We start from the raw sequence: 24,586 nt of genomic DNA on the forward strand, positions 1-24,586 counted from the left end.
ATCCTTTCCCCATTTCTTGTTTTTGTCAGGTTTGTCAAAGATCAGATGGTTGTAGATGTGTGGTGTTATTTCTGAGGGCTCTGTTCTGTTCCATTGGTCTGTCTCTCTGTTTTGGTACCAGTAGCATGCTGTTTTGGTTACTGTAGCTTTGTAGTATAGTTTGTAATCAGGTAGTGTGATGCCTCCAGCTTTGTTCTTTTTTCTTAGAATTCCCTTGGCAATGCGGGCTCTTTTTTGGTTCCATGTGAACTTTAGTTTTTTTCCAATTCTGTGGAGTAAGTCATTGGTAGCTTAATGGGGATGGCATTGAATCTATAAATTACTTTGGGCAGTATGGACATTTTCATGATGTTGATTCTTCCTATCCATGAGCATGGAAAGTCCTTTCATTTGTTTGTGTCCTCTTTTGTTTCATTGAGCAGTGGTTTGTACTTCTCTTTAAAGAGGTCCTTCACATCCCTTATAAGTTGGATTCCTAGGTATTTTATTCTCTTGGAAGCAACTGTGAATGTGAGTTTACTCATGATTTGGCTCTCTGTTTGTCTGTTATTGGTGTATAAGAATGTTTGTGATTTTTGCACATTGATTTTGTGTCCTGAGACTTTGCTGAAGTTGCTTATCAGCTTAAGCAGGTTTTGGGCTGAGATGATGGGGTTTTCTAAATATACAATCCTGTCATCTGCAAACTGGGACAATTTGACTTTCTCTTTTCCTAATTGAATACCCTTTATTTCTTTCTCCTGGCTGATTGCCCTAGCCAGAACTTCCAACACTATGTTGAATAGGAATGATGAGAGAGGGAATCCCTGTCTTGTGCCAGTTTTCAAAGGGAACGCTTCCAGTTTTTGAACATTCAGTATGATATTGGCTGTGGGTTTGTCATAAACAGCTCTTATTATTTTGAGATACGTTCCATCAATACTGAATTTATTGACAGTTTTTAGCATGAAGCACTGTTGAATTTTGTCGAAGGTTTTTTCTGCATCTATTGAGATAATCATGTGGTTTTTGTCTTTGGTTTTGTTTATATGCTGGATTATGTTTATTGATTTGCATATGTTGGACCAGCCTTGCATCCCAGAGATGAAGCCCACTTGATTATGGTGGATAAGCTTTCTGATGTCCTGCTGGATTTGGTTTGCCAGTATTTGAGGAAATTCGCATCCAGGTTCTTCAGGGATATTGATCTAAGATTCTCTTTTTTTGTTATGTCTCTGCCAGGCTTTGGTATCAGGATGATGTTGGCCTCATACCATGAGTTAGGGAGGATTCCCTCTTTTCGTATTGATTGGAATAGTTTCAGAAGGAATGGTACCAGCTCCTCCTCGTACCTCTGGTGGAATTCAGCTGTGAATCCATCTGGTCCTGGACTTCTTTTGGTTGGTAGGCTATTAATTATTGCCTCAATTTCAGAGCCTACTGGTCTATTCAGAGATTCAACTTCATCCTGGTTTAGTCTTGGGAGAGTGTATGTGTCCAGAAATTTATCCATTTCTTCTAGACTTTCTAGTTTATTTGCACAGAGGTGTTTGTAGTATTCTCTGACAGTAGGTTATATTTCTGTGGGGTCGGTGGTGATATCCCTGTTATCAGTTTTTATTGCGTCTATTTGATTCTTCTCTCTTTTCTTCTTTATTAATCTTGCTAGCAGTCTATCAATTTTGTTGATCTTTTCAAAAACCAGCTCCTGGATTCATTGATTTTTTGAAGGCTTTTTTTGTGTCTCTCCTTCAGTTCTGCTCTGATCTTAGTTTCCTGTCTTCTGCTAGCTTTCGGATTTGTTTGCTCTTGCTTCTCTAGTTCTTTCAATTGTGATTTTAGGGTGTCAATTTTAGATCTTTCCTGCTTTCTCTTGTGGGCATTTATTGTTATGAATTTCCCTCTACACACTGCTTCGAATGTGTCCCAGAGATTCTGGTATGTTGTATCGTTGTTCTCATTGGTTTCGAAGAACATCTTTATTTCTGCCTTCATTTCTTTATATACTGAGTAGTCATTCAGGAGCAGCTTGTTCAGTTTCCATGTAGCTGAGCGGTTTTGATTGAGTTTCCTAGTCCTGAGTTCTAGTTTGATTGCACTGTGGTCTGAGAGACAGTTTGTTATAATTTCTATTCTTTTACATTTGCTGAGGAGTGCTTTACTTCCAAGTATGTGGTCAATTTTGGAATAAGTGCGATGTGTGCTGAGAAGAATGTATAGTCTGTTGATTTGGGGTGGAGAGTTCTGCAGATGTCTATTAGGTCCACTTGGTGCAGAGCTGAGTTCAATCCCTGGATATCCTTGTTAACTTTCTGTCTCGTTGATCTGTCTAATGTTGACAGTGGGGTGTTAAAGTGTCCCATTTTTATTGTGTGGATGTCTAAATCTCTTTGTAAATCTCTGAAGACTTGTCTTATGAATCTGGGTGCTCCTGTATTGGGTGCATATATATTTTGGATAGTTAGGTCTTCTTATTGAATTGATCCCTTTACCATTATGTAATGGCCTTCTTTGTCTCTTTTGATCTTTGACAGTTTAAAGTCTGTTTTACCAGAGACTAGGATTGCAACCCCTGCCTTTATTTGTTTTCTATTTGCTTGGTAGGTCTTCCTCCATCCCTTTGTTTTGAGCCTTTGTGTGTCTCTGCACGTGAAATGGGTCTCCTGAATAAAGCACACTGATGGGTCTTGTTCCTTATCCAATTTGCCAGTCTGTGTCGTTTAATTGAAGCATTTAGTTCATGTACATTTAAGGTTAATATTGTTATATGTGAATCTGATCCTGTCATTATGATGTTAGCTGGTTATTTTGCATGTTAGTTGATGCAGTTTCTTCCTAGCATCGATGGACCTTACATTTTGGCATGGTTTTTTAGAATTTTCAGCTTTTCTGCTCTGGTTTTTCCCATCTTTGTGGTTTTTTCTACCTTTCGTCTTTGATGCTGGTGACCTACAGATGGGGTTTTGGTATGGATGTCCTTTTTGTTGATATTGATGCTATTCCTTTCTGTTTGTTAGAAAAAACTGTTTTAAAATTCAAATGGAACCAAAAAGGAGCCTGAATAGCCATGATAATTGTAAGCAAAAAGAACAAAGCTGGAGGCATCACACTACCAGACTTCAAACTATACTATAAGGCTACAGTATCCAAAACATGGTACTGGTACAAAAACAAACACATGGACCCATGAAACAGAATAGAGAACTGAGAAATGAGACTGCACACCTACAACCATCTGATCTTTGACCAACTTGACAACAACAAGCAATATGGAAAGGACTCTCTAATAAATGGTGCTGGGAGTGCTTACTAGCTGTATGCAGAAAATTGAAACTGTACCCCTTCCTTACACCATATGCAGAAATTAACTCAAGATGGATTAGAGACTAAAATGTAAAACCCCAAACTATAAACACCCTAGAGGAAAATCTAGGCAATACCATTCAGGACATTGGCATGGGCAAAGATTTCATGACGAGGATGCCAAAAGTAACTGCAACAAAAGCAAAAATTGACAAATGGGATCTAATTAAACTAAGGAGCTTCTGCACAGCCAAGGAAACTATCATCAGAGTGAACAGACAATCTACAACATGGGAGAAAAATTTTGCAAGTTAACCATCTGACAAAGGTCTAATATCCAGAGTCTATAAGGAACTTAACCAAATTTACAAGACAACCCCATTAAAAAGTGGGCCAAAGACATGGACAGACGTTTCTCAAAAGAAGCATACATGTAGTCACGTAGTTCTCGTGCCATGGTTTTCTGCCCTATCGGGTACTTAAGGACTTGTCTACATTGGTTATTCTAGTTATCCATTTGTCTAATCTTTTTTCAACATTTTCAGCTTCTTTGTGATGGGTTCAAACTTCCTTCTTTAGCTCAGAGAAGTTTGATTGTCTGAAGCCTTCTTCTCACAACTCCTCAAAGTCATTCTGCATCCAGCTTTGTTCTGTGGCTGGTGAGGAGCCGTGTTCCTTTGGAGGGGGAGAGGTGCTGATTTTTAGAGTTTTCAGCTTTTCTGCTCTGTGTTTTCCATATCTTGTGGTTTTATCTACCTTTGGTTTTTGATGATGGTGATGTACAGATGGGGTTTTGGTGTCGATGTCCTTTCTGTTCGTTAGTTTTCCTTCTAACAGTCAGGACCCTCAGCTGCAGGTCTGTTGGAGTTTGCTCGAGGTCCACTCCAGACCCTGTTTGCCTGGTTATCAACAGTGGAGGCTGCAGAAGAGTGAATATTGCTGAACAGCAAATGTTGCTGCCTGATCATTCCTCTGGAAGCTTTGTCTCAGAGGGGTACCTCACCGTGAGGTGTCAGTCTGCCCCTATTGGGAGTGTCTCCTAGTTAGGCTACTCGGGGGTCAGAGACCCACTTGAGGAGGCAGTCTGTCCATTCTCAGATCTCAAACTCTGTGCTGGGAGAACCACTAGTCTCTTCAAAGCTGTCACACAGGGACATTTAAATCTGCAGAGGTTTCTGCTGCCTTTTTTTTGGCTATGCCCTGTCCCCAGAGGTGGAGTCTACAGCGGCAGGCAGGCCTCCTTGAGCTGAGGTGGGCGCCACCCAGTTCGACCTTCTCAGCCGTTTTGTTTACCTACTCAAGCCTCAGCAATGGCGGGCGCCCCTCCCCCAGACTTGGTAGTAACCTTGCAGTTAGATCTGACTGCTGTGCTAGCAATGAGGGAGGCCTCGTGGGTGTGCGACCCTCTGAGTCAGGTGTGGGATATAATCTCCTGGTTTGCTGTTTGCTAAGACCCTTGGAAAAGCACAGTAGTAGGGCGGGAGTGACCTGATTTTCCAGGTGCTGTGTGTCATGGTTTCCCTTGGCTAGGAAAGGGAATTCCCTTAACCCTTGTGCTTCCCAGGTGAGGTGATGCCTCGCCCTCCTTCAGCTCTTGCTCCGAGGGCTGCACCCACTGTCCTACATCCACTGTCCAACACGCCCCAGTGAGATGAACCTGGTACCTCAGTTGGAAATGCAGAAATCACCCGTCTTGTGTCATTCATGCTGGGAGCTGTGGTTTGGAGCTGTTCCCATTCAGCCATCATGGAACCTCCCCTATTATTACATTTCTATTCTAGGGATTTGGAGGTAATAAGCCATAGTGATCACAATTGAAACCTGGATCCACCAATTAATGTTGGGTATGTTACTTAATGTGTTTTCACCTCAGTTTCCTCATCTTTAAAATATGTACACTAGTAGTATCTAATTCATAATAATGTTGTGAAGACTAAATAATCTATGTAGAACTCACTATGTAAGGTAATCTGATTATCTGTCAGTATTATTGTTATTTTCACTAAAAAGAGACTGTAGTACTTAGGAGTGTAGAGGATGGAGTCAGACCAGGTGGTTTCACACCCTGCTCTGCTGCTTACTATTTGTGAAAATCTGGGTAGCTTGGTTAGCTTTTCTATGTCTCAGTTTTGTCATCTAAAAAATAGGGATATCAGGAATAACAGATAAGATTATTATGAGGATTAAATGAGTTATTACAAGGAAAGCAATAACTGAAGAGTACTACAAAATCCATAAATGTTAGCTATGATAAGAGCCATTATTATTAATCAGCTAATTTGAAGTCCTATCGGCTGAAACTGTGGCAATCCCTAACATACAAAGAGGAGCAATTCCATTATTTAGACTAAAATAAAATCAAAATTATGTTCTAACCTGCAGATTTTCTGGAGAAATGATTTTGGTGAAAATGATAGCCGGTGCTCCAGTTATTCGGACAGAAAAATCTGTCAAAATGGGAGTCAAAATTGCTCTCCTTTCTTGATGCCGCCGTATGCTAAAAGATAGAGTGAAAGATTATTAGTCATTTCATTTTTTTCAAAGATAATTTTCATTAAATTTGTCCAAGTCTTTGTACTACAAACATGTATGGCAAAATTACATTATTATTTTGAGAGTGCCTATTTGCATATTTTACAGTCATTGTTTCTTAACTTCAATTCCATAAGATTTGTAGAAGATCGTAACATCTTGAGAAATTCAGATGTAATTAAGCAATTTCATATTAGTATCATCCCAGAGCTTTTTAACAAATTTTTAAATGTTTACTTCTTGTTCTTGCAAATCGTTTAACATCACTTTTGTTACCAACAATCTTACTATTTTTTAGAATAATTTTTAATTTCCTATTTTTAATATCTGACCTTCTGTTTGATAACTGCTATCTTTCTGACCTCATTAGGGTCATGAGCATATCCTTTTAATCTTTTAATTCTTTTCTTTTTAAGGTCTAAGAACAATATTAATCCATTTTTTTTTAAGACAAGGTCTTGCTCTGTCACCTAGGCTGGAGTGCAGTGGTGCGATCATGGCTCACTTTAGCCTCAATCTCCTGGGCTCAAGTGATCCTCCCACCTTGGCCTCCTGAGTAGCTGGGACCACAGGAATGTGCCACCATGCCTGGTTAATTTATTTTTGTTTTTTGTAGAGACAAAGAGTCTCCTTATGTTGCCCAGGCTGGTCTTGAACTCCTAGGCTCAAACAATTCTCCTGCCTAGGACCCTCAAAGTGCTGGGTTTACAAGTGTTGAGTTACCATGCCCAGTTGTTAAGGTTTTTGTGTGAGATATTAAATGCTTCCTGAAAACAATCTTGTATGTGAAGTAGGGACTGTTAATAGTCCCATTATTATCTGTAAGGAAATGAAGTTCAAGTACTGGGCTAAGGCTACACAATGAGAACAAAGGTTCCAGAATTGGACCTGGAGGACAAGTTGACACCAAAACAGCTTTTGGCCTCTATTTTAGTTCTTCTTTATATATTCCCAGCTTTGATCAGTTATTTAGCAGAATATTTTTACCTGACATTTAAAATTATTAATAATTTCAAAGGAAGTACATGGTAAAAGATGAAACTGGAAAACATTATTGAGAAAGCAAAAGTGGGCTGGTACAGATCTTCAAGTCCACCATGTATATGATTATTTTTTATTTTATCAACTAATATACGTTTATGTTTTGTTAGCAAGCTATACCTCAAATTTTCCTTCAAGCTATTAACTTAATATTCCTTTTAAATATGCCCTTATTAGTCCCTTATATCATAAAATGATAAAGTTGAAATCAGAAAATTGGCATAAATTATCTCATGAAAAAGCCTAGTTAAAATTCAAGTCTTTCTACACCATTTTTTCTTTTTATCAGAGTAGTCCAGAGAGTACTCTGGTCTTTTGTTAAACTCGCAATGAGCAGAGTTCTATATGGTGTCTGCCAAAAAAGCAAATTGGATCATCTGGTTCTATGACACATAAGTATTGGATTTCAAGAAAGTCAATTTTAAAGAATTAAGAGATCTGGCGAGTAGAGAGTAACAGGAGGAAGTATTAAAATCTGTGACTATAGAGGAAGGATTGAGATCCTGTGAGACACCATAATTATAGCCTAATAGCTCAAATTCCATAAAATGACCAATGTGAGAAACATGTAACATCTGATGTGCTCTCATAGGGGAGTGCTAAAATATATGATATATTAAAAATAACTTAAAATGGAAAAGTTGGTAGGGAACCAAATAAGAGCAAACATTAACGACCAAGGGCAATGAAAAAAAAGGTACTTGTCCATATTATACATTTTTCTCCATCATGTGATAAATTAAATCAGTGACACAAAATATGAAAGCCCTGTGACCTTAGAAGTAATAACAAAATATAAATGTCAATAGTCTTATAAAACTATAATTTTTCTGGTATACAGTATTAACTTTTATGATATCTCTGATAAATATTTGAGGTAACGGTAAATATTTTAAAAAATCATTAAAAATCTTTACAGATTCAAATATTTTCAGGAATAAAGTCAAAAGAAAAACAAAAAAGAAATACTAAATAACTAAAATGAAGAATTAAATTCTGGCAATATTTTACCATATAACAGTTTAAGTTTCAAAATTCAAAAGGAGGAACTAAAACACAAAGTATTAACTAAGGTTGTTAATGACCTTAGGGTCATTAAATTGAGAGGGTCAGCACTCTTAATGAATCAAGGGAGTAGAGTTTTAACAGCTATTTGAGATAAGGCAAGGATTTTTAAATGAGCTGCCTACCTAGATCTGGGGCCCTTGAAGGTCCAGAAAAACATCACACCATCAGAAACCGGAAAGAATAAGAAAGTTTGCCTGTCTTGGCAAGAGAACTTGTTGAAAAAACAAATATCGCCCTGGAAAATTAAAAATAATGGGAAATATCCCATGTGTATTAAGTGGCTCTAACTTATATTACCTGGGTGGTCCTCAAATACCCATTCTGTTATTTATATAGCAGTAGCATCAGAACTTTGATAACCCTGGACATCTGTCAGAAACAGATGGAAAACCTCCCTAGAAAACATGTCCTCAATGACAAAAAGGATACTCAAGGGAAAAAGATCATTGAAGATAAGCTCCTAATACAAACCATTTTATATACAAAAAAAAAACTTTATTAGCAAGAGGAAAATTAGATCCTATTTTCAAATGCATTATCAAGAACTTTTGATAATAAATTACAATAAAAATTTTGCTTAAAATTACTAAAGACATATAGAATTAAAAAACATAAGAAAAAAAGCAAGGCACTATTAAAAAGCGCAAATCAGGTTTGGAAAAACAACCAAAGAGAATTTCCAAAAATAAAAAATACAGTTACTAAAGTTAAAGACATAATAGGTGGGATAAATAGTATTTAGATATAGCTTAAGAAATAATTAGTAAACTAGAAATACATTTGAGAAAATTCCAGAATGTACTAAAATAAATTTTTAAATGAAAAGTTTAAAAGGAAAATGAAGAGACATGGAGAGATGAGTCCAACATATATAACTAGAATTCCAAAATGAGAGAACAGAAAGAAAGGAAAAGAGAAAACATGGCTGAGGATTTTCCCAGAAATTATGAAATATAAGAATTCATAGACTCAAGAAGCACAATGTGTCCTGGTTCAGACAAATACAAGGAAATCCACAAGTATACATATCTTGATGAAACTGCTGATCACCCATGATGACGAAAAGATACTAAATTCAGCTGGAGAAAACAGATTACACCATTCCAAGGCACACAGGGTTGGAGGAGCTGTGGAATCAATATTTTGCTGACGTACTCCAATATAACAGTGGTTTAACATATGTCTATATTGTCCATATAAACAAAGAAATGGTATAATTATCTGTACCTATCACGTAATATAAAGGATTATGTCCATAGAAATTTATTAAAACCTCGTTGAAAATAACAAACATTGACTATTGTAAGATTCTAAGCAAATAACAGAAAAATAATCATGTGAGTTGGCAAAAGTTCTTCTAGTAAGCTTTGGGAGGTAAAGATTGTAAACAAAAAAAAAAGTATAGTTCTCTGAAATTTTTACTAAGCAAGAAGGCACAGGTGTATGCCACATGCACTCGAGAAAACACATGTGTCAGAAAAGCTGTGGTCATCTTTCTTGGACTCAGAATATTTACACTAAGGTTCTTCTGCCCATCTGTCATACATTTTGGTATGCCTTTGTGGGAAATATGAAAGGAGTTTAGGAATCACACTTCAAAAACTGCATATTATGAAAGACCAGAAGTAGGAAAAGTGGTACCAAGGTTCCCAAGATATTCCACCAAAAAAATCAGAAAAAGAAATGCTAGATGGTCTGTGTGTACAGAGCAATTCTTTCTTTTTTTTTTTTCCTTCCTTCTGTGTGTGAGAAAGGGTCTCCCTCTGTCGCCCAGGCTAGAGTGGAGTGGCATGATCTTGGCTCACTGCAACCTCTGCCTCCTGGGCTCAAGTCATCCCAGTACCTCAGCCTCCTAAGTAGCTGAGGCTACAAGTGTGTGACTCCACATCCGGCTAATTTTTGTATTTTTTGTAGGGACGGGGTTTCGCTACGTTGCCCAGCCTGGTGCACAGAGCAATTCTTATGCAACATAAAGATTTTCTTAGTATGGCGTTATGGCTGAACTTTAGATGGAAGACACTAGAGCAGAAGATACTTAAAACTTGTGGTAATCACCTGAGACCATCTCTTACAGTAGTTATTCCTAAATATGAAAACAGTAATATTCACAAACATTTATTATAAATAATCTGCTACCTGGAAAACTATGTGTTACATAAACCTATTCCTAGATATTCTTCTATTTATATTAATGGGAGGCATAAAGATAAATAATTTAAATCCTATAGGAACTTAAAAAATGAAATAGTTGGCCAGGCACGGTGACTCACGCCTGTAATACTAGCACTTTGGGAGGCCGAGGTGGGCGGATCACCTGAGGTCTGGAGTTCAAGATCAGTCTGACCAACATGGAAAAACCCCATCTCTACAAAAAAATACAAAAATTAGCCAGGCGTGGTGGCGTGGGCCTGTAGTCCCAGCTACTTCGGAGGCTGAGGCAAGAGAATCACTCGAACCCGGGAGGCAGAGGCTGCAGTAAGCCAAGATTGCACCACTGCACTCCAGCCTGGGTGACAGAGCAAGACTCCATCTCAAAATAAAAACAAAAAAAGGAAAAAAAGAAATAGTTATTGGTATATATCCATTTAGAGGCTTTTTTTTCAACAGGAGCACTATCCAATGGCTTTCAAATGCAATTAAAATAAAATTCAAACTCTCTCTGACTTATGAAACCATTCATTATTTAGCCCTTCTCTCCCTAAAACTCATCTGCTATTACTTCTTTCCTCCCAGACAGGCATGATCCCTTAAACGTGCTCAACTTGTCCCTACTCCAGTGTCTTTGCTCTTCCTGAAACACTCTCAGCAGAAACACTCTAGGGGTGTTTGAATGGATAGCTCATTTTTCTCATTCAGGTATTAGAAGGGGTCTTCCCTGAGCTCCAATCTAAGGAAATTCCCAATTATTCTTATTATGTAACCCAGTTATATTTTGCATAGCATTTATCACTCTGAAATTGAGAAACATGGATTGAGGGCTCCCTATGGTGCCAGGTCTTTGCTGGTGCTGAGACAACAATGGCAAAATGGGTACATAATGCTGTTTCTGAATGTTCAGAATTCAGTTTATCAGGAAAGATAACTAAACAAAGTAATCATAAAGTATGATAAGTAGAGTAATAAGGAAAGTACAAGGAAGTGTGGAAATACTCAATAGGGGACCTAATCTTTTATCTCAAGGTGCTGAATATACAGAAAGAATTAATCTATAAAGACATATAAAGCATCTTGTGCACAATGCTACAAGAACTACAGCTTGAAATGAGGATGGTTCTTAAGGTACATTTAAAGAAAATATCAGTATAAATTTAGTTTGGCAAAATTAAATAATATTAAAATAAAATATTCTCATTCTTGAAAAAAAAAAAAACAGCAACATAAACTTTCCTGCCAAAACAAAAGAATAAAATAAAGGTTAATATATTTGTAATGGAGATCACAAGTGCTACGTCTATTTATTACAATATTTAGAAGACAGTTTTATGAGCATACTAAATTAAAATATTAACTTAATTCAATCTTACTGAGATGTCCAATGGATAATAGCTTTGATTCCAGTTGTTTATATCTATAACCTGAAACTCCTGGTCATCTAATTTTACTTGTTAGACCTTTTCAAAGGAAAAGCATCAAAAAAAAAAAAAAAAACTTCATGGAAGAGGGAGACACTAGAGGTATTGCTGAAAGTTTCTCAGAGAAAAGAACATTAGAAATTGTGTGTTGCGGATTTACATAGGAATCCACTAAGGAAGAGAAAGTCAGGAGATTTTCAAAATTTCATTTTTAAAGCTTCAATAATATGGCTGGGCACAGTGGCTCATGCCTATAATCCAGTGCTTTGGGAGGATGAGGTGGGAGCATAGTTAGAGCCCAGAAGTTGGAGGTTACAGTGAACTGTGATAACGACATAGTAAACTATAAGTGACACAGTGAGACCCTGTCATTCATAAATAAACCAGTAAACTTTAAGAGTATGTACTGCTGTACCAGTTACAGTGCTCACAGAATTATACAGGATAATGTATAAAAGGTAAATGTTGTATATATGCTTTTAAAATACATTCTTGATATAATCCTGTTTGGCCCCTACTCTTAAAAAGAAAACACCATGGCTGGGCACAGTGGCCTCTCAGCACTTCGGGAGGCCAAGGCCAATGGATCACCTGAGGTCAGGAGTTCAAGACTAGCCTGGCCAACATGGTGAAACCCTATCTCTACTAAAAATACAAAAATCAGCTGGGCATGGGGGTACAGGCCTGTAATTCCAGCTTCTCAGGAGGCTGAGAGGAAGGAGAATTGATTGAACCCAGGAGGCAGAGGTTGCAGTAAGCCAAGACTGTACTACTGCACTCCAACCTGGGTGACAGAGTGAGACTCCACCTCAAAGCAAACAAACAAACAAAAACAGAAAAAAGAAAACACCATAGGAGGGAAACTGGCTATTTACGGGCTTTGGTCAGTTGGGTTTCAATGAATCAAGGCATTATCCATCCATCTTAGCTGTAAGATGACTGTAAAGTCATTGAAAATATATGCTACCATGATGATTATATACAATTTAAACATTTTCTTATTTTTTAGTGCCTACTGTATCAGTCAGTAACTACACTAAGATATAAAAAAGAGTAAGACCAAGCAAGACAGGATCTCTGTTCTCTTATATCTACACCATCTTTTTATATTGCCACAGGACACTCTCAGACAACATGTAAGGAAGAAGATATCTGCTGGCTGCTAAGAATGAAAAACCAACTGCTCCCTCCTGTTGTATCATGAATCGTTTAGCTTTCACACCCACTTTCCAGGAACTTTTTAAGCAAGAAGAAAAATTCACATTTTTCATGTAAAGGCATGGTAAGGTTTAAGGAAATTATAAAATCACATCATTCAAGTAGGTTTAGGTCAATCTAGGCATTAACCTACAAAGTATGAAAATCAGACTAACTTCTGTAATTTTGCTTAGGTCTTAACTTGACGTCCTCACAAATTAGTAAGATAAAAGTGATGTTTTTCAGGTTGAAAATTCAAAACAAAGAAAACTTTTTTCCTTCCATATTCCTATCGATAATTTCAGGTGCAATTCCGGAAAAAAATCTCATGTTTGATTAAACACTAATCAAACTATGCTGGGGGTCCTGTGTAGTGCGAACATTTGGGAAATAGTCTAAAAAATAAAAATAAAAGAGATCTAAGGACACAGAGAATAGTCACAATCTCTCAGAAATAAAGCTAGAAATATATGGTTTAGGGATTTTAATGCCTACACATAGCCATAGTTCCCCATATTCAATGTTACCAGTTCTGAGAAGTATAAGACCGATGAATTTTAGGAATATGTCATGTCAGATTCCAAGTCAGCTTGCTAAGCAAACATAGTAACAACAATTTTAAAATTCTATGTGTGTAAAAAAAGCCCACAGAGTATTACATGTAATTTGTTATGTGTATATAAAAATATTTTAACAAACAAATATGCTGTAACTATTTCTCTGACAATGAAGTTTAAAAGATAAATTACCTAACAAAATCAAGTCAGAGATACGAACAGATAAAAGTATTATGATAAAAACAAAATTATTTACCTTTAAGTGTACTTTTGCAAAGTCGATTAGAATTATATCTTTAAATATTACACATAAGAAAAGTATATCAATATTAACTTGGAGAATTAAGACTTAGCGGTACTTTCAGGTAATTATAAGATAAACTTTCCACCTCCCCCTAAAGCACTAGTGGCCATATAAAGCAGCAAGCCACCTGAATGTGCAAACTACACATGGTGGACATCAGTACATTTCCTCAGATTATAAAATAAACCCAGATGTAGCAAAAATGGTTGCTAAGAGAAAAAGAAAAAGAAAGTGATTAGCTAATAACGGACTTTAGCACAAGCCTACAAGGTCTGAGCCTTGAGCAGAAGAAAAGTAGTTGACTAGTAAGAGGAAGGAAACCAAGGTTCTACACAGAGCTCTATTTTTTGTGACACCAGACAAGCCAAAGAACCACTTCACATTTAGTTTACTGTAGTAGTTTTTGTTTTATAACCACTTCCTAAGAATAATTCAGAGTTTAGAATTTTGCAAAAGAGGAACCTTAACAAGATTTGGAAGATGGAGGGAAATAGTAACCAGTATTCTCTGCAAGTCTTCATGTTTTAAATGCAGTGAAAGACCAATGGAAAGGTGCTGGCAGATTCTAGCTTGTTCTCACTTTTCCTGGCTCTGTGACCACTTCTTCTTCCTGACCCTTGGCCCTGCTGAACAACAGCAACTACAGCCTCCTGGCCTTACCCAGATGCAGAGGCCACAGCCTTCCATTAATGTCTACCAGCCTTCTGGTGGTTTCAGTCCACCAGCTGGATGTGCTGCTGGATGTTTCCGAGGTTCCCTTGAAAGCTCCCAAGTTTTTAACCAGGTCAAGTGCTTCAGGAGGGTTGGTTGTGACTTTGATCCTTCAACTCCCTCTTCCGGACCCTTACTTGTCAGCTTTTTCCACAACTGGGTAAGATTTTATACCTAAAATGAATCTCTTATTCTGTAATACTCTATTGGTTCTGCTGCCTTAATTAAACTGTGATATATTCCTTTGGATGAAAAAAATCAAAGTTTTAGGAACAGAAGATCTTCAAGTTTTAAAATCTGATGATTCTCTATACTTAACTTCCCTACTCCCCACTCCCTGCAACATACACATAGAAGCACATCACAATTACAGACAAAATTTGAGTAATGTACCCAGAGGAATGAATGAAAATCATCATTAAAGGTTGCCGTTTAATATTGGTCAGGGAAGTAAACACATTATTCCTCACTGTATCTTTGGAATTTCATCTACAATACCTATTCAGAAACAGAATTATATTAAGGTCCTATTTATATGTCTGTCAAGATTAATCATCAGAACTATGCTACAACAGATCTAAAATTTTATGTTTTTAATTGAATGAATATCTCTCATAAACATTCACATTCAGTCTTTTGATTAGTTGGCTCTACTTAATCATCACTCTGTCATTAATTAATTTAGCCTTTATTTGGTATCTGTTACGTGCCAAGCATGACATTATGTGCCGGGTAAAACATGCCACACATTCATACTTCTGGCCTCTGGATCTACTGCTTCCCTGTTCAGAATGCTCCCATGACTCTGCAGGCATCCAAACTCTGTGGAAACAAGTTCAGAAGCCAGGCACTCTGTGAAACCTTCTCTGAAACCCCACCCATAGAGTCAATCATTCATTTCTTTTTTTTTTCTTTTAAAAAGAGAAATGAATGACTATTTTGTACCTATGTCAACTTTGCATTAATTTATCTTTTTGCTTACGTGCCTGTGCCTAAGATCTCCTATGTATGTGGCATATATTTATTTTGATTTGGATTTGTTTCTTCTGTAAGCCTAAGTATGCTATATTTGCCTATTATAGCATTCTCCACACTATAATAGTTAAATAGCAAGTCTGTTTCTTTGACTGGATGCTGAACTTCTTACAGGACATATATTAGAATAATATTAGAAATTATTTCATTTTGTTTCTCCAGTGGAAAAGACCTTCAATGGCATACACTAGACATTCAAAAGTCTTTATTTTTTATTACTCATTTATTTATCTGAGACAGGGTTTTGTTCTGTTGATGAGGATGGAGGTGAAGTGACATGATCATAGCTCAATGCAGCCTTGAACTCCTGGGCTTAAGTGATCCTCCTGCTTCAGCCTCAAGATAAGCTAGGGCCATAGGTGCATGCCACCATGCCCTGCTAACTAAAAAAAATTTGTTGTTGTTGAGACAAGGTCTCACTATGTTGCCTAGGCTGGTCTTAAACTCCTGGTTTCAAGCAATCCTCCCGCTTTGGCCTCTCAAAGTGTTGGGATTACAAGTATGAGCCATCAAAAGTCTGTTAATTTTTGACCACACACAGCCATCAAAAGTCTTTGTAAATTTTTGATGAGGGTGACAGGATCATTCAATGGGGAAAGCCTAGTATCTTCATTAAATGATGACAGAACAACCGGAAACCCATATGTTAAAAAATGAAGGTGGACCTTTACCTCATACTGAGAGGTGACAACGTGCTAGCAGCCCTGGCTCTCGGCGCCTCCTCAGCCTTGGCATCCACTCTGGCAGCGCTTGAGGAGCCCTTCAGCCCACCACTGCACTGTAGGAGCCCCTCTCGGGGCTGGCTGAGGCCAGAGTCGGCTCCCTCTGTTTGCGGGGAGGTGTGGAGGCAGAGGGGTCCTCGGGAACCAGTGCTGCGCAGTGGCCCGCGTCCAGGCCAGCACGAGTTCCAGGCAGGCACCGGCCTGGCGGCCCCACACTTGCAGCCAGCGGCCGGGGCTGCTGGCCCGGGGCAGTGAGGGGCTTAACACCCGGGCCAGCAGCTGCCGTGGGTGCGCCTGCTCCCCGGCAGTGCCGGCGCGCGGGGGCTGCACTCAAGTTCTCGCCTGGGCCTCAGCTGCCTCCCCATGGGGCAGGGTTCGGGGCCTGCAGCCCGCCATGCCTGAACTCCCCACCATGGCAGTGGGCTCCCGCGCAGCCGGAGCCTCCCCGACGAGTGCCGCCCCCTTCTCCCTGGCGCTTGGTCCCATGGACTGCCCAGGGGCTGAGGAGTGCGGATGCATGCCACTGGACTGGTGGGCAACTCCACCCGTGCCCCCCAGGGGCGAGATCCACTGGGTGAAGCTGGCTGGGCTCCTGAGTCTGGTGGGGACTTGGAGAGCTTTTATGTCAGACTGTGGGATTGTAGACACACCAATCAGCACTCTAGCCCAGAGTTTGCAAGTACACCAATCAGTACTCTGATTACTTAGTATCTAGCTAACCTAGTGGGGGCTTGGAGAAGCTTTAAAGTCTAGCTAAGGGATTGTAAACGCACCAATCAGCATGCTGTGTCTAGCTCAGGGTTTGTAAATATACCAATCTGTACTCTGTATCTAGCTAACCTAATGGGGACTTGGAGAACTTTTCTGTTTAGCTAGAGGATTGTAAATACACCAATCAGCACCCTGTCAAAACAGTCCAATCAGCTCTCTGTAAAGTGGACCAATCAGCTCTCTGTAAAATGGCCCAATCAGCGGGATGTGGGTGGGGCCAGATAAGGAAATAAAAGCGGGCTACCGGAGCCAGCTAGCAGCAACCAGCTAGGGTGCCCTTTGACACTGTGGAAGCTTTGTTCTTTCTCTCTTTACAATAAATCTTGCTCCTGCTCACTGTTTGGGTCCATGCTGCCTTTATAAGCTGTAACACTCACTGCAAACGTCTGCAGCTTCACTCCTGAAGCCAATGAGACTATGAAGCCACTGGGAAGAATGAAAAACTCCAGACATGTTGCCTTTAAGAGCTGTAAGATCGCGAAAGTCTGCAGCTTCACTCCTGAAGCCAGCGAGACCATGAACCCGCCGGGAAGAAGGAACAAACTCTGGACACACCATCTTTAAGAACCGTAACACTCACCGTGAGGGTCTGCAGCTTCATTTTTGAAGTCAGCGAGACCAGGAACCCACCAATTCCAGACATAATACCATCAACAAAAAATTTCCATTATAAAAAAATTTTTCTAAATCATATATCTGACAAGGGTACAGCATCTGGAATAAATGAAGAACTCTTACAACTCATCAACAAGAAGTCAAGGAACTCGATTAAAAAATAGCCAAAAGGCCGGGTACAGTGGCTCACACTGGTAATCCCAGCACATTGGGAGGCCAAGGCTGCTGGATCACTTGAGGTTAGAAGTTCGAGGCCAGCCTGGCCAACCTGATGAAACCCACCTCTACTAAAAATACAATAATTAGCAGGGCACAGTGGCAGGTGTATGTCATCCCAGGTACTTGGGAGGCTGAGGCGGGAGAATGGATTGAATCCAAGAGGCAGAGGTTACAATGGGCTGAGATCATGCCACTGCACTCTAACCTGGATGACAGAACAAGTCTCTGTCTCAAAAAAGCATGGGGTGGGGGTAGGGGGGGCAAAAGACAAGCTTTTCTCCAAAGAAAATACACAGACAACAAGCACACAAAAAGCTACTTGAGGTCATTAATGATTACAGAGATGTAAGTGAAAACCACAAGGATGTACCACCTCACACCCAGTAGAATGATGTGTTAGCTTACCAAACAAATAAAAAAACAAAGAAAAGTAAGTATTAGTAAGAATGTGGCGAAACAAACCCTCAAACATTGCTGGTGGGAATATAAAATGGTACAGCCATTTTATGTTTGAAAGAATTTGGCAGTTTCTCAAAAAGTTGAACATAAAATTGCCATATGACCCTGTAATTCTACTACTAGGTGTATACCCAAATATGTGAAAACAGGTACTCAAACAGGTACTTGTACAGCAATATCTATAGCAACATTATACACAGTAGCCAAAAAGCAGAAACAGCTCAAATGTCCATCAATGGATAAATGAATAGACAAATTGTAGTGTACAGATGATCCTCAACTCATAATGGGATTATATCCTGATAAACTCATTGTAAGTTGAATGTATCATAAGTTGAGAATGTATTTAATACACTTAACCAATCAAACATCATAGCTTAGCCTAGCCTATCTTAAATGTGCTCAGAACACTTACATTGGCCTCAGTTGGGCAAAATCATCTACCACAAAGCCTAGCTTATACTAAAACACTGACTATCTCATGTAATTATTGAATACCGTACTGAAAGTGAAAACCAGAAGGGCTATACAGGTATGCAAAGTACAGTTTCTACTGATTGCACTATTATTTTTGCATCATCATAAAGTTGAAAAATCTTAAGTTGACCCATTATAAATCAGTGATCACTTATATACACACAGTGGAATATTATTTGGCTATAAAGAGAATGAAGTACTGATATATGCTACAGTTTGGATGAATATACAAAACAGTATGCTAAGTGAAAGAGGCCAGATATAAAAGGTCACATATCATATGATTCTATTTATATAAAATATCCAGAATACATGAATTCATACAGACAGGATAAATCCAGATTGGTGAATTTAGAGTCAAATTGGTGGTTGCTAGGGGCTGGAAGGAGGGAGAAGGATAGAGACAAAGTGCCTACCAGGCAAGGGGTTTTACTTTGGGGTGAAGAAAATGTTTTGGAACTAGACAGAGGTGGCAGTTGCTCAATATTGTAAATGTACTAAATGCCACTAAATGTTCACCTTAAATGGTTAATTTTATGTTATGTGAATTTATCTCCAAAAATTATTAAAACACATACACAAACCATAAGTCAAATAAATTAAAGAACAAATAGGAGAGATACCACTAAGGATAGGTGGCCATAAAATTTCCTAGGAAAATAAGGCTCATGTTCTTTGTTATGACAGAATTTGTGATTTTTAAGACTCAATAACTTGTGACTTTTATAAGCTCGCACCTCCTAAATCTGAAAACTGTGTAAAGATAAAGAATAGAAAGACTTGAAGCTGGCTACTATCATATGTTATTTGGAGTTTATGATTAGTGTAGTTGATGCTGTGGTGTGCCAAGAAGATCCTCCTTTATGATGAAAATATTCACTTCCCAGCTGCCATGCAAGTTGCCTGCTGATGATTGCATAATTACATTCCTCTCTTGAAATTTACCTTGGCTGGCTGTGTGTGCTTCTTCACCCAAATTTATACGCCTTCTCAGGGGCACATTCAATCACTTGTCAGTGAAGGACTACAATAATACATTTTATACATGGCAGTGCTATATTCTAGGGATAAATCAATGAACATGATGGCAATGATCTCTGTCCTCTGGACCCAGAGGTAGTTATATAAGTAATTAGAATAAAATATGTTAAGTGATATGATAAGAGCACACACAAATGGAACTTAACTTGGTCTTATGACAGGCTCAGGGAAGGTTTCCTAGAAAACATGATGTCTACCATGATTGCATATTTAGAAAACCTCATCATCTCAGCCCAAAATCTCCTTAAGCTTATAAGCAACTTCAGCAAAAGTCTCAGGATACAAAATCAATGTGCAAAAATCACAAGCATTCCTATACACCAATAACAGAGAGCCAAATCATGAGTTAATTCCCATTCACAATTGCTACAAAGAGAATAAAATACCTAGGAATCCAACTCAGAAGGGATGTGAAGGACGTCTTCAAAGAGAACTACAAACCACTGTTCAACGAAATAAAAGAGGACATGAACAAATGAAAGAACATTCCATGCTCATGGATAGGAAGAATCACTATTGTGAAAATGGCCATACTGCCCAAAGTAATTTATAGATTCAATGCCATCCCCATCAAGTTACCAATGACTTTCTTCACAGAATTGGAAAAAACTACTTTAAAGTTCATATGGAACCAAAAGAGAGCCCACATTGCCAAGACAATCTTAAGCAAAAAGAAAAAAGCTGGAAGCATCACACTACCTGACTTCAAACTATACTACAAGGCTACAGTAACCAAAACAGCATGCTACTGGTACCAAAACAGAGAGATAGACCAATGGAACAGAACAGAGCCCTCAGAAATAATACCACACATCTAAAACCATCTGATCTTTGACAAACCTGACAAAAACAAGAAATGGAGAAAGGATTCCCTGTTTAATAAATGGTGTTGGGAAAACTGTAGAAAGCTGAAACTGGATCCCTTCCTTACACCTTATACAAAGATTAATTCAAGATGTATTAAAGACTTACATGTTAGACCTAAAACCATAAAATCCCTAGAAGAAAACCTAGGCAGTACCATTCAGGACATAGGCATGGGCAAGGACTTCATGTCTAAAACACCAAAAGCAATGGCAAAACAAGCCAACATAGACAAATGGGATCTAATTAAACTAAAGAGCTTCTGCACAGCAAAAGAAACTACCACCAGAGTGAACAGGCAACCTACAGAATGGAAGAAAATTTTTGCAATCTACCCATCTGACAAAGGGCTAATATCCAGATGTACACAGAACAGGAACAAATTTACAAGAAAAAAATCAAATAACTCTTTCAAAAAGTGGGCAAAGGATATGAACAGACATTTCTCAAAAGAAGACATTTATGCAGTCAACAGACACATGAAAAAATGCTCATCATCACTGGCCATCAGAGAAATGCAAATCAAAACCACAATGAGATACCATTTCACACCAGTTAGAATGGCAATCATTAAAAAGTCAGGAAACAACAGGTGCTGGAGAGGATGTGGAAAAATAGGAAATCTTTTACACTATGGGTGGGAGTGTAAACTAGTTCAACCATTGTGGAAGACAGTGTGGTGATTCCTCAAGGATCTAGAACTAGAAATACCATTTGACCCAGCCATCCCATTACTGGGTACATACCCAAAGGATTATAAATCATGCTGCTATAAAGACACATGCCCTCGTATGTTTATTGCGGCACTATCCACAATCACAAAGACTCGGGACCAACCCAAATGTCCATCAATGACAGACTGGATTAAGAAAATGTGGCACATATACACCATGGAATACTATGCAGCCATAAAAAAGGATGAGTTCATGTCCTTTGTAGGGACATGGAAGAGGCTGGAAACCATTATTCTCAGCAAACTATCGCAAGAACAGAAAACCAAAGGAAAAGAAATTATTATATGAAAAAGACACATGCACACACATGTTTATAGCAGCACAATTTGCAACTGCAAAGAGATGTAAACTATCTAAGTGCCCATCAACCAATGAGTGGATAAAGAAAATGTGGTATATATACACCATTTATGGTCTACTACTCAGCCATAAAAATGAATGAAATAATGTCTTTTGCAGCAACTTGGATGGAACTAGTGGCCATTATTCTAAGAGAGGTAACTCAGGAATGGAAAACCAAGTATCATATATTCTCACTTTTAAGTAGGAGCTAAGCTATGAGAATGCAAAGTCGTAAGAATGATATAATACACTTTGGGGATTCGGGGGTGGGGGTGGTGAGGAAGGGGAGTGAGGGATAACATACTACATATTGGGCTGAGTGTATACTACTCAGGTGATGGGTGTACCAAAATCCCAGAAATCACCCCTAAATAACTTATCCATGTACCCCAAAACTACCTGTACCCCAAAAACTGTTGAAATAAAAATAAATTTAAAAAATTATCTATGAACAAAGTTACTTTTATTTAAAGTGGATGGAAAAAAACCCTAGAGCCAGAAACTCTTGCTTTTCCCCCATACTCTAACTTAAACATAACTTTGCAGAGTATTCATTAATTTTTTCTTGTTATTATAAGCAAAAAGGAGAGGCTAAACTTCAACCAAACAATTGACCCCAAATACAACACATTTTAAGAGAAAATGTGTACCCTTTAGCCTGAAGTAGATTCTTTCAACAAATAGTAAGCTTTTTTTTATGTTAACATAATCCTAAATTTGTAATAATTTCAGTGTGACACTGGTAGGACCAGCAGGTTTCCATGCAAAATCATCAGCTACAATTACAAAATATTTTTTATGTTTGTAATGAAAAGCAGAAGTAATACCAAAATACTTAGGTTGGTTGGACATGCTAAAGATTATATCACCAACTGTTCTGGCAATGAAGTATTAGAAAGAGTAGAAAATTTCTCAATCATTTCCTACCTGCTGGCCATATTCCACTCTAGGGCTGGATTTTGAGAATTCCTTTCAGTCTCTGTTAGCACCCCTCCTGAGACACTTTCCTTCTCTGGTTTTAGTTGATCCCACTGTGCAGTACCTATATTGATAGACTGCAGGTCTATTTGGTATTGTCTGTCTTCGATTTCTGATCCAGGATCTCGAAGAATTCCTAAGTTCAAGGCTCTCCTGTAAAGGCAGTGAAAAAAACAAAAACAAAAACAAGAAAACAGATAAAATAACCATTCCATGTTTATTTTGTTCACTAACATATTGTCAATACCATTTTTTTCACTGTGGATTACTGATGAATAAACTGGGGCACATCTATGAAAAAGGATTCAGAAAGTTAGCTCATATTATGACTTGAAAACATATCCAAAACTTATCACTTAGAGTAATCTACACTACAATGACTTCTTATGTTATTCCTGGCATGTTACTCTTTTTCTAAGTACTTTCACATACATGATTTCAATCCCTGAGATGTTCTGAGGTTCTATTTTATGTCCATTTTTACCAATGAAAAAATAATTCAGAGAGTTTGAAAGACAGCTAAAGTTACGAAACCAGTATGGGACAAAACTACAACACAAATACAGGGGTTTTTTGTTTGTTTTTTGTTTTTTTACTCAAAACTCTTTCCCTTGCTAATCATCTACTTCCCTCTGAACTTTGATTTCTTGTTAGGAAAGGCAATGGAGCCTTCTTAATCTATTTCACCCCCTCAACCCTTGCTCTTCATTCTTTATATAACCCAAATGCAGTTGTTGAGAAATGACAAGGTTTCTGATGTAGAAAAACAGTGAGGTTTACTGCCCCATATAGAGTTGGAACATACAACGTTGATCCTACTGGGTCCACTGCTAAGTAAATGAATAAAAAAATCTGTAAAGCTAAATCAAAGGAAGTAAATAGGTAAAGATTTTCATGAAGGTTTTAGAGTAAAATAGAAAGGCAGTAAGGTAGGGTGGGAAGCACAAAGTTTGAGAGCCAGAGAAAACTTAAGTGTGCCTGAATTTGGGACCTTCTTCTTATGTTAAGTTTTGTTGGTTCAGAAAAGTTCTAAAGTAGATGATCAAAAGAAAAATAGTATTTGGTCCCCATAAAAGTTTTTATCAGCAGAAAAGCTGAAATAACAAAGAGAATAAAAATAGCCTTACTAGTAGAAATATTTTTAAAAGTTTCAATTACAGACATTAGAAAAAATACAATTAAGTTAATTACATCAGCTGAACGCTAATGAAACTTATTATTTGGAGGTGATGGGGGGAGTGTTGGGTCCTAGTGTGAAAAGTACAGAAAAAGGCGAAATCTGATTCGGTTTATGCTTTGGTTGACTAAGAAGGTGTGGGGGTCAGAATAAGCACTCCCAGAGGCTGGTTAAATGATAATGGACAGTGAATGACTACTCAGACTCAAGAGAGCAGGTGTCTGGGCCAGCTGCTCAAGACTGGGCCAGGCAAGGTGAGGGCTGACATTAATTAATTCAAGTGAAGAGAGAAGCAAGGAGCAGACATGAGTGGAATAAGCAAGCAGCTCAGGTAGTGAGACGTCACAGGGAGTTATGAACAGGCGAAAGGGGAACAAATAGCCACTGATCAACAAGCCATAGCAGGAGCCAGAGAAAATGAGGATAATTCTCATGATTCCTAAGGTAGGAGCTGGATCTGTTTTTTCTCCTTTTTAACTTAGAAAAATTGCAGGAAAGGTGACCTAAAATTATACACAAACTCAAGAACTGCATTAGTAACAGGGCTCATAAGTGAGCCATTAATCCTTTCAATTTGCCTTAAAGAGAAAAGGAATGAATGACAGTGGGGGTTGGAAGGAGAGGCATTTTGAGAGTCTCTCTGTAGAAGAATGTTCTAGTTTCATTTAAATATTGGTGTAATTCTGTTAATTCTTTTTTTTTAATATAATTCTACTTTAAGTTCTAGGGTACATGTGCATAACGTGCAGGTTTGTTACATATGTATACTTGTGCCATGTTGGTGTGCTGCACCCATCAATTCGTCAGCACCCATCAATTCGTCATTTATATCAGGTATAACTCCCAATGCAATCCCTCCCCCCTTCCCCCTCCCCATGATAGGCCCCG

The 24,586-nt window shown here is 38.3% G+C and overlaps 1 protein-coding gene across 1 annotated transcript in view; it reads right to left on the minus strand.

Annotated features, from left to right (window-relative positions):
* Positions 1 to 24,586, minus strand: part of VPS13B (vacuolar protein sorting 13 homolog B (yeast)) — an 873,819-nt gene that overhangs the window by 302,203 nt on the left and 547,030 nt on the right. Inside the window, exons 31-32 of the mRNA XM_011931782.1 lie at positions 22,471 to 22,674; positions 5,659 to 5,779 (exon numbers count right to left, since the gene is read on the minus strand). Of these exons, the coding sequence (XP_011787172.1) occupies positions 5,659 to 5,779; positions 22,471 to 22,674 (325 nt within the window). The remainder of the gene's footprint in view (positions 1 to 5,658; positions 5,780 to 22,470; positions 22,675 to 24,586) is intronic.

Source organism: Colobus angolensis, unplaced genomic scaffold (genome assembly GCF_000951035.1).
Source record: "Colobus angolensis palliatus isolate OR3802 unplaced genomic scaffold, Cang.pa_1.0 Scaffold121, whole genome shotgun sequence".
Classification (NCBI taxonomy): Eukaryota; Metazoa; Chordata; class Mammalia; order Primates; family Cercopithecidae; genus Colobus; species Colobus angolensis.